A 10,825-nucleotide genomic window follows, 5' to 3' on the forward strand; every position below is an offset into this window, starting at 1 on the left:
GGCAACAAGAAACATTAATGATAAGAGGAAACAAAGGTTTTTGGTTCACTTTACGTCAAAGGGTGAATTACTGACATCTTCCAATGGGAACTTTAGACAACCCCAAAATACTGTGGGAACAGGGAAAATTTTGTATGATTTTGTATGATTGATTGATGATGTAAGTACTTTGGGGTGTATTCTTTGCTGCCATTTTGATGTAATCGGTCATTAATACTATAAAAGTAAGAACGAACTGCCATTTTGTGTGGCTCCCCTGATCCTGTCTCTGCCCATAGTTGGCTAAATAAAGTCTTTAAGATCTTTATTTCATTTCGACTTGAGCTTCTTTAAGCTTTTATTATTTAAACCGTTACTCCATGGTAACATTACCACAACCCTGCGAGGTAGATGAGGCCGAGTGGGAATGACTGGACCCCGGTTAAGGTTCCACGGTGAGTGGGGATTTCAACCCCGGTCTTCCAGTCCTACTCCAGCCTCTACCCACTACATCCCACTGCTAGCATACACAGCACCAGAATCTGCAGCATGTCTGTAGAGAAGCAGAAGGGCAGGTAGATCTGAACATGGTAGGGTTTGGCTATCTGAAAATGGCTATCGGCTTGCCTGCCACTGCCCGCACAGTTCTCCCATTTGCTCTCTGTTTCAAAAGACCGGGGGGTCAATGAATGATGCTATCTTTTGCCATGTTGCCAGAAGCACCTATGATTCGATACTGCAAAGGCGTATACATATATACTTCTTTTAAACTGTCTTTACAAGTAAAGCCAGTTCCAAATGCGGAAGCTTCCTTGTGATGGAATAGTATTGTAAAACTAGCAAAATCACACATGACTGTGAAAAGTATCTTTGCCTTTTGATCTCCTGGCGGGAGGACAGGAAGCCATACAAAGGTGCCAGGATGAAACTTCAAAGGCCTAACTTACCTCGTGGCCTGAACAGAGTTTTCCTGAGAAGGGGAGAACAAAGGTTTTTGAATTCCATCTTGAGACGTGGTCAGGGAAGCATCTCTGGGCCATGGGTTCCCGGAATGGGGACAAAGAACCAAAAGGAATGTAACTAGCCGAGCAATCACTTAACTGCATCTAAGTTTTATTTCTTTTATTTCTGTTTTTCAATAAAAATCGTTGAGACCTCAGCTGGTTGGAGTTATTGGAGAAAAGAACCCAAGTTTTACTGAAACAAGCGTGGCTCTCCCAGGCTTGCTTTCGTGATATTCCTTCTACAGTTCACTTGTTTAAATCCCAACTGCTTTGTCCAAGAATGCAGCAAATTTCTCTGGTTGTCCGGGAGGGAGGGGCTTCAGTGTCGACAAGTCCATTGACTGGAGAGTCTCGATGAGAGTTCTGCAGAAACAAAACAAAAACCATATCCTGGTCATTTCGGTGTGAGAAGTTAATGAATAAAGTTCGTTTTTCCTGGCGATCCCACACACGTGTTGTTTTGTCCTCTCTCTCTTTTTGTTTTGAATGAGATATTTTTGTAGCTACGAAGACATCATCTAAGAATTGCAGCTGGTCACAGGGATGGTCTACCTACATTCCCAAACTGTAATCTCCAAACAGCATTCAGTACCATCCTTCTCAGTGGTACCCGTCACGGACATCCAGGGGAACATAGGCCCCTTTTAACATCTGTGGACCCTGCCGTCCCTCTTCTCTTCTTCCCCTCCCCCCTTCTTTAGGGGATCTATTAGTAGGACGCCATTGCTTACCTGATGTTGGAACGCTGCATTTTAAACGGGGTTGATTTTAAAATGTATAGAGCCGTTATTTAACGATTACTGATTTTATTGTGCTCTAGCTATTTGTCTGTTCACCGCCCTGAGCCCTTCGGGGGAGGGCGGTTTATAAATATAATAAATAATAATAATAATAATAATAATAATAATAATAATAATAATAATAATAATAATAATAATAATAATAATAATAATAATAATAATAATAATAATAATAATAATAATAATAATAATAATAATAATAATAATAATAATAATAATAATAATAATAATAATAATAATAATCATCTTGACAAAGAGTCTGGATAATTAGCATAATATTTTTCGGCCAGGTGTTTCTGCCTGGTGGAACACTCTTCCTCTAGCTGTTTGGTGCCCTGCAGGACCTTGGTGAGTTCCACAGGGTCTATAAAACTGAGCTGTTCCACTGGGCCTTTGGGGAGGCTAGCCACCGATTGTCTGCCCCCTCTTGATGCCCCGTGGACCATCTATGTATACCATCTGCGGTGATCTGCTGATCCCTTCCCAGGGATATGAGAGCAGGGAGTTGGGGTTCGGACACCATCTCAAGAAGGATTTTAATGCGAGTTATAATGCTGCTACTGATTTTAAATGGATTTTAATGCACTCTTTTGATTTTGTTTAAATGGTCTATATTATGTTGTATCACTGTTTGTGGTTGGTTTTATTGTACACTGCCCTGAGCCCTCCGGGGATAGGGTGGTCTATTTAATAATAATAATAATAATAATAATAATAATAATAATAATAATAATAATAATAATAATAATAATAATAATAATAATAGATCTTGTTTGCTGTGTATAACTGTTTTTGTATCAATAAAACAACAACAACAACAACATCAACAACAATAATGGAATTTATGCAAAAATTACAACATAAGAACAGCTAAGAACTGGTGGGAACATTGTCCAGAGAAAGTGAGAATGGAAAATGAGAAGGTCAAGATCCTGTGACTCTTTCAAATCCAAACGGACAAAGTGTTGAAACACAATACACCAGACATCACCGTGATCGAGGACAAGAAAGTGACCATCATCGACATAGTAGTTCCCGGTGAGAGCAGGGTCATTGAAAAAGAACGTGAGAAGGTCACTAGATACCGCAATTTGAAAATTGAGCTTCAGTGTCTATGGCACAAACCAGCTGAGGTCGTCCCAGTGGTAATCTGCAAGCTGGGCGCCATCCCAAAAACACTAGGGCAGCACTTGAAACATCTTCGAATTGACAAAATTAACATCACTCAAAATCAGAAGGTAGCCCTGCTGGGATCCGCACGAATACCACACCGATATATTACAACTTCCTAGGCTTATGGGTGAGGCTCGAATTGTAATGAAGGCCAACAACCAGCTAAAGATCTGGCAGCTGTGAAATCTACAATCATCATCATCATCATCATCATCTTGACAAAAAGTCATGGAGAATGCTTCTGCATACAAAGAAGGCCGGTCTGGTTTCTCAGCTACAGATGCCAAACAGCAATTCCAGAGACACCAAATAGCCCCAGGCAGGGGCGTGGAACAAAAGAGTATCAGAATAATATGGCCTTTAGTAGATTAGAAATAGTACAAAATAACATCAGTTGATCAAATGCGCCTGGGTCCAGGGAGAGAAGTGTCTGAGACTGGGAAGAAAGTCCAACTAGGTACAGAAGTGAAGGTGTAATTCAATGATGAGTGTATTGACTGGGGTCCAACCTGAAATGATTTCTATGAAAAACCTATGTTCCCTGTTTTTAATTTTTTTTCATTTTTAACTTTTTTCTTTGTTTTTAACTTTTTGTCATGACATAAAGCAGTGAGCACATATGGCTCATGTACAGCTGAAGAAGCTATTTGAATATAGATGATTTATGTGATGTTTGAAGCGATAATTTGTTAGCCACAAACATGAACCTTAATGAACAGGACAGCTGGCCATTGCTAGAAAATAGTTTTGAAAACCTAAAAATATGGGAAACAGAACTGATCTGGGGCGTCCGCTTTGAAGATGCTCCTTGTGCGTAACCTGATTAGTTTTTGTAAGAAATAACGGCGCAAGTAATTGCTCTCCTTTAATTATCTATGCACAATCAATCTCAAAGTCACTCAGCGTTAAAAGACACAAACAGTTGTGCTGCTACAAAGTAATAAAAAGGAAAGCAATGGTTGTCAAATAGTATTGTACTATACCCCAAACGAACTAAAAAAAAACCCTCTGCTGAGGTGCACCTCTTGCCAAGAGATAAATGATCAGCTATAGAAAAGCTTCCTAGATGCCCAGGACTTCTCAAGTGCACACCTATACCTGAATCTCACACCCAACCAGCATCATCCAGAACAGTCTGTATCAGGGGAAGCCGGCAGGAGTCTGTACACAGGTTGGTTACACCCAATGGTGCTCAGAGGAAAACTGTACCTGCATGTGCAGTAAAAGAGATGTCCATCCCGGTGTAGCTGTCTTGCCAACTCCAATTGATGATTGTCCATCAGCTTGTCATTTACAACTACCAGTAACGGCTTTCCTGCTTCCAGGACCTCCAGGCAACTTCCTGCACCTACAGAAATAAAATAGTATGGAAGAGGATTACCAGATCGCTGCATTTGATTTAGCAGCAAAAATAAACACACAAATCACCGAGCACCAATCCTAAAAACGCAGTGCCAGTTACATCTTGTTTTCATCAAAGGCATCATCCTTTAACCTGTTGTCAAAGAGCCATTCTCCTGTACCCAAAAAACCATGGCTGGCTGTAAAGGATTCTTACCCTAAGCAGGTCTACTCAGAGAATCATGGAGTTGGAAGAGACCCCAAGGGCCATCAAGTCCAGCCCCTTGCCATGCAGGAACACACACTCAAAGCACTCCTGACAGATGGCCATCCAGCCTCTCTTTAAAAACCTCCAAAGAAGGAGACTCCACCACACTCTGGCCCCTTCCGCACATGCAAAATAATGCGTTTTCAAACCACTTTCACAACTGTTTGCAAGTGGATTTTGCTATTCCGCACAGCTTTAAAGAGCACTGAAAGCAGTTTGAAAGTGCATTATTCTGCATGTGCCGAATGAGCTTCTGTTAGTGCATTCCACTGTAGAACAGCCCTTACCGTCAGGAAGTTCTTAGGTGGAATCTCTTTTCCTTCAGCTTGAACCCATCTCTCCTGGTCCTGGTCTCTGGAGCAGCAGAAAACAAGCTTGCTCCCTCACCAACATGACATCCCTTCAAATATCTAAACATGGCTATCATGTCACCTCTTAACCTTCTCTTCACCAAACTAAACATACCCAGCTCCCTAAGTCTCTCCTCATAGGGCATGGGTTCCAGACCTTTTATGCCCTACTCAAAAGTAAGCCCCTTTTTATTCAATAGGGGATACTCCCAGGAAAGAGTTCTGAGGAGTTCAGCCTAAATGTCTGATGTTTGACCTCAAAGGCAACCGTAAAAGGACTGTCAATTGCCACTGTGTTCACGTTCAACAGACAAGAGTCAAGAGAAAGTGTCAGTCAAAACAACCCAACACCAGACAACTACGTGTTATGGCAGAGACGTGGCTTTGTGGCCATGCAGGCCTAAATTCCCGCCTCCTCTCCCCCCCTCCCATAATGTTCCTTCATCACTAAAAATGCATGACACGATGCCCTCATTGTGCATGACTTTGCCTTCTCATGGTGGTTAATGAAGTGGGGCAAAGGGAGTGACATTTGCAGCTGGAAGACCCCACACATTTGGCAGGAGGGGGAGAAGGGGAAAACACAGGGCTGCCGCTCGTGCGCAAGATGCGTCCAGCTTATTGTTATCAGACAGGACTTGATGTCTGTGGCCATGCTGAAAATACACATTATTTGCCAAGCGGCTATTTAACTCACCAACTCAACGTTCTTTGTGCGCAACACACTATCTCCTTTGCGTGCTAAAATGCTGGAATGAAATCTGGTAGAATTCTAAAGTCTCATGTTTCAAATCTGAATCCCAGTTTCAAATCCTGCATCCATTTTCAAAGATGAGAGGAGAATACAAACAAGAAATCTACTGAGAGATCACAACCTTCCTGAAGTCAAGATGTTTGCACCATAAACAGATGTTACAAGGTGGAATTCCAGCTTGACCCTCCACACACATTTTCAAGGGGAGTCAAGAGGAAAAATATACAGTAATGGAACTACGCTGAATAATTCATGCTGTCATGAGTCTATAAGGTGCTCTGCACTTCTGTTTTATTACATACATTGATCACATCATCCTATGTTTGCATTTAAAACACTGGGATGACCCATGGTTTATTTGTAATCTAGAGATAAGAGAGGCAAATCGTAATGCTGACATTTCCCTTAAAGATCAAAACAACAGAGTGCAAGATACTGACATGTGCATGCTTTGGGTGGATTTTTTTAAAATCCAGGACAGAACACCAGCCTGGTCCCTGCTCCTGTCTTCAGGGAGAACTCAAAAAACCACTACAAAAAACAGAGGGCCTTTCCCCACTTACCTTAAGCCCCACACTACTTGAGGAGAGTAGCGTGGGGTCCCCCAGCACTCCCCACGACAGGGGCGGCGACAGTGCTGCCGCCCCGATGCTGCCGCTGTCGCACCCCCTCACCGCACGGCATCCCTGGCGCTCTTCTTAACGGCGCCTTTTGATGACCCCGCGCAGGGTGCGGGGTCGTGGGGACGCCCAGGCACACGCCTGGGATGCCGCACGCTGAGAGCAGCGCGTGGCATAGGGGGGATCGAAGAGAGTGGGGAAAGGCCCAGAGTCTCCCTTGAGCTCCGAAAGATCACAATGAAATTCTTTAGACACCAGTCTAACCCCAGCAGCCATTTCATCTCTATTTGTGAAACAAGTCGCCCAAACATTGTGCCTTGTATTTATGGATGATGCTGGCAGCTCACCTGTGACACGCAGCACCCAACCAAAAACCGCCATAAGGTAAAACCATGAGTTTGGTTCAACAGGCCCACTGGGTGACCTGCTTGTTTGGGGGCAAACAGGAATCTGCTAATTCAAATGTAAGAACTGTTACCTGCATGACTTATGATGAGATCTGCTTCTTGCACATCTTGCAACAGCGAGTTCTTGTACCTATATACTTCTTGGGTAAACGCAGGCGTGCGAACTGGCTCTGGAGCTACTGTGCCCCTGCCAATCTGCAGGACAAGTCGGCTGTAGCCAAGATCCTGTAAAACCTGTCAACAGAGTGCAATTTACGTTCAGATTTGTTCTGCCGTCAGTTTAATGCAGAACACACATTTGCCGTTCCAAGGGAGCCTAGCCAGAGAGTGGATGCAGACAACTGTTTACTTGGTAATGGGTTCCAGTGAGTTCAGCGGGTCTTCTCCAAAGTAAGTGGGATCGCAGCCAAAGTGTAGCAAAAGTCTTGTTCTTCCTACAATTTCATTAGGGCGAGTTAACAGTGAAGCTGAGCGGCAGCAATCAAGACGGTGACTACACAGCGGTTTGTCTGGTAGGCTGGAATCCGCAAGTGGAGCATTACCCAAAAAAGAGGTAAAAAAACCCAGAAACAAAACTGAGACAAGGAAAAGAAAGGCAGGCAAACATGTTTCCAAAATGTCAAAGTGGGGGCATGTTGTGGATTTGAGCTAAAGGAGCGTCTAGGTCTGAAGCAGAATATTACGTATACCAAGTTAGTTGCCATATAAGTAAAAATACAGCCCTGATCTGCATGTCCCAGACTAGCCGGTCACATCAGATCCCAGAAGAAGAACAGGGTTGGCCCTATGCAATACCAGAATGGGAGACCAACCAGGAAGTCCCGTTTGCTGTGCAGAAGAAGGAAAAGGCACTTCTTGCCTTGAGAACCATGTGAAGGGGGACCACAAGTTGGCTGCAACTTCATGACATTTTGTACCACCACCCAAAAAATACAGGCTGCTGGGCGTGGTGACATGAACTAATGGAGAGTGTGGCAATTAGCGTCTTGGACCAGGAGCAAATCCCCACCGAGCCATGAAGCTCTCTGGGGGAGTATTGTCGAAGGTTTTCACGGCCGGAATCACTGGGGTGCTGTGTGGTTTCCGGGCTGTATGGCCGTGTTGTAGCAGCATTCTCTCCTGACGTTTCGCCTGCATCTGTGAGCTGGCATCTTCAGAGGATCTGATGAAGATGCCAGCCACAGATCCTCTGAAGATGCCAGCCACAGGTGCAGGCTGCTAGAACACGGCCATACAGCCCGGAAACCACACAGCACTCTCTGGGGGAGGTTGGCTCAGTGACTGTCTACCACCGTAGCTGACCTTAGAAAACTGTTGTGAGAGCAGAGGGCAGAAGAGCCATGTATCCCAGCCTGAACTCCTTGGGAAGAAGGCAGGAGCAACAGGCAGAAGGAAAATAGCATATAAAGACTCCATTTTGTGTAATGATGCTTCATCGCTGGGAGCATGCAGAGGCGGAAAAAACCGACTGGGCAGAGCTGTTTCCTCACAAAGCATGTGTGGGAGTGAAGTGGGAGAAGTTAGACCTCAGTCAGAGGTGCTGACAGGTATGTAGAGGGTGAAACTCTTGGATCCAAGTGGTGGTCAAATGTGTACAGACCTGTGGTGTTGGCAGGGAAAGAGAATTTGGGGAAAAGGACTCTAGCTAAAGAGGGGAACAAACTTCTGGGGAATGAGGAATTCCTGTCCCACGTTCTCAAAACAGAGCTTGTTCATCTTCTGAACTGTTGGGGTAGAAGTGAGGGAGCTGTCTGAGTGGTGTCAGAGAGGGAAAAAGCTCTAGCCAGGAGGGGAGTTAAAACTTTCTGTGGGAGAAGAATTCCCATCCCCTGTTCTGAGGTGAACTTACTTCCAAAGCTGTGAAGCAATCCTACAGTATGGGAAGTCTGAAAGGGAAGAGGGGGTTGGGTGAATACTTCACTCCTTCTAGATTTGGGGCACCAGAGTTAACATATGAATGTATTGTCAAAGGGTTTCACAAGCAAGAATCCACGGGCTGTTGTGGGTTTTCTGGACCCTGTGGTCTGATCTTGTAGTTTTGGCTATTGTTTTGCCCGCATCTACGGCTGGCATCTTCAGAGGCATGTGACCACTTCTTACCATGGCATGCCTCTGAAAATACCAGCCACAGATGCGGGCGAAACATAAGCATCAAAAACTACCAGATAGTCAACATATGAACCTCTGAGTACAAGTCTGAGTCAGTGCTGTATAACAAATACAAAGTCTACCTTATTTCAAAGAACATAGGAATCTGTAACATACTGAGATCTTATCAGTCAAATGCTAACTGAGCTGATAGCATTTAAATATTTGTATGTAAATCTGCTTCTTTCCGTCTTACCAATTTCCCCTCTTATCCTATTCCCCTAAGGAGTTTAATAACATTTTCACATTTTATTGTTGAACTTTGAAAAGTTTGTAGTGTGATCATGAGTGGGGTATAACAGAAGGCAGGGGGGGGGGGTGTCACCTCAGATCCTTAAGCTGGTTCAGTTATACATTTACTTAAGTAAGCCACAGGATGGGACAATGGAAGGAAACCCCTAGAACGGTGGTGGTGAACCTCTGACACTCCAGATGTTATGGACTACAATTCCCATCAGCCCCTGCCAACATGGCCAATTGGCCATGTTGGCAGGGGCTGATGGGAATTGTAGTCCATAACATCTGGAGTGCCAAAGGTTCACCACCACTGCCCTAGAAGGTTACATAAGTAAAGCTGACCAGCAAGAAGATCAGAAGCAAAACTCTGAAGACTCAGCTCATGGCCTTTGGGTCTAGGGGGAGGGGCCAGCAGGTAGACAGGCAGGTGCTTTTATCGTTACTATTATAAAGTTAAGCATCCCCTGGCAGATCAAGCCCTGAGGCGGCAGGTGCACAAGCAGGCACCTAGGAGGCCTCTTGCGAAGGCTGCCAGCTCTGGTTGGGGAATGCCTGGAGATGGGTGGGGGTGGGGGTGGGGGTGGGGGTGGGGGGCTTCGGTCTCTCCTGGCCCGGGGGATAAAGTCTGGGGGCGCCTTTCCTCCCGGGGGGGCTGATCTCGTCGTCCTTCCAGGAGATCTCCAGCCCCCGCCTGGAAGGTGGCAACCCCGACTCCTGGCCCACAAGGGTTCCGCCTGAGCAGCCGCGCCCGGAAGAGGCAGCCGCAGAAACCCCCACGGCGCGCGGCGGACGGAGCAAGGGGGCGGGCAGGAAATGGGGCCCCCCGAGATTCCTGGCAGCGCCGGAAGTGGCGCCGGTTGCCCGGAGACGGAGGCCCGCCCACGCCCAGCCTCACCCGCAGCGCCTCCGGGGCCGTCACGGCGGCGACCAGGTCGTCGAAGCTGGTGGTGCCCACCGTCACGAAGGCCGCCCGCATGGCGGACGGAGCGGCCCGGGCGCCGGGGGTCCGCGAGCGCCCCCTGCGGGAGGGAGGAGCGAAAGTGCCGGCGGCGGCGCCTCTCCTCCCCCTCCTCGCTCTCCGCCCGCCCCCCGCGGAGGCTGCGCGGCCCAGTGGTTGGAGCGCGTGGGTGGGGAGGGGTGGGAGGAGCTCGGGCCCAGGGGGCGTCCCCCCCTGCTGTGCTCAGCCGGACCTAGTCCTGCAAGTCTGAACCTCCCAAGCAGGCCTGACGCCAGCCCTGGAAAGACTAGAAGGCGGACAGTGCTCATCTCACTGCTCATAAGTATTGCTACTCCGCCTCATGCTCGTCTCCAGGCGGCTCCCACGGGCTGAAAACCAGTGGAAACCATAATGAAAACCTATCCGTTAAAACAGCCATAAAACCAGCATTAAGGACATTGCAGCCTCCTGGGCTAGCAGCGACCGAGGGGGCTTCCAGGGAGGCCGGCCAAATGCTGGGCAAAGAGGGATGTCTTCGCCATGCACCGACACCCCTAAAGGGTAGGCCCACATGACAGTGACTATCTGAGGGGAGACGCCCACCGGTCACCACCACGCTATGTAGGCATGTGTGGAAGCACCATTCAGTCCCACATGGCTCATGGTGACCCAGCCAGACATTCAAGGCAAAAGACCAACGGAGGCAGTTGGCCATTGCCTGACCCTGCTCAGCCACCCTGCACTTCAGCGTCTCCCATCCCAGGATTAGCCAGGGCTGGCTCTGCTTAGCTCCCAAAGCCGGAGGGG

At 46.9% G+C, this 10,825-nt stretch overlaps 1 protein-coding gene across 2 annotated transcripts; it reads right to left on the reverse strand.

Annotated features, from left to right (window-relative positions):
* Positions 1 to 265: 265 nt before the first annotated feature.
* LOC125442825 (UDP-N-acetylglucosamine transferase subunit ALG13 homolog) lies at positions 266 to 10,177 on the reverse strand. 2 transcript variants are annotated; one of them, XM_048514553.1, is made up of 5 exons: positions 9,977 to 10,177; positions 6,768 to 6,930; positions 4,166 to 4,304; positions 1,220 to 1,346; positions 266 to 790 (listed from the first exon to the last, which is right to left on the reverse strand). In XM_048514553.1, exons 1-4 carry the CDS (start codon positions 10,055 to 10,057, stop codon positions 1,238 to 1,240), a joined length of 492 nt encoding a protein of 163 aa, XP_048370510.1. In that variant the 5' UTR covers positions 10,058 to 10,177; the 3' UTR covers positions 266 to 790; positions 1,220 to 1,237. The 2 variants fall into 2 exon arrangements, with proteins under 2 accessions (XP_048370510.1, XP_048370509.1); XM_048514552.1 differs by lacking the exon at positions 266 to 790 and having other exon boundaries at positions 1,092 to 1,346.
* Positions 10,178 to 10,825: the final 648 nt, after the last annotated feature.

This window comes from Sphaerodactylus townsendi, linkage group LG13, assembly GCF_021028975.2.
Source record: "Sphaerodactylus townsendi isolate TG3544 linkage group LG13, MPM_Stown_v2.3, whole genome shotgun sequence".
NCBI classification, from domain to species: domain Eukaryota; kingdom Metazoa; phylum Chordata; class Lepidosauria; order Squamata; family Sphaerodactylidae; genus Sphaerodactylus; species Sphaerodactylus townsendi.

Excerpts from the sequence above, each read along its gene's own strand:
- LOC125442825 (XM_048514553.1), bottom strand. The coding sequence starts at position 10,057 with ATGCGGGCGGCCTTCGTGACGGTGGGCACCACCAGCTTCGACGACCTG. Across the intron at positions 4,305-6,767 it reads TCTCATCATAAGTCATGCAG|GTGCAGGAAGTTGCCTGGAG; the intron begins GTAACAGTTCTT and ends TTATTTCTGTAG. Across the intron at positions 1,347-4,165 it reads CTCTTTTACTGCACATGCAG|AACTCTCATCGAGACTCTCC; the intron begins GTACAGTTTTCC and ends TTGTTTCTGCAG.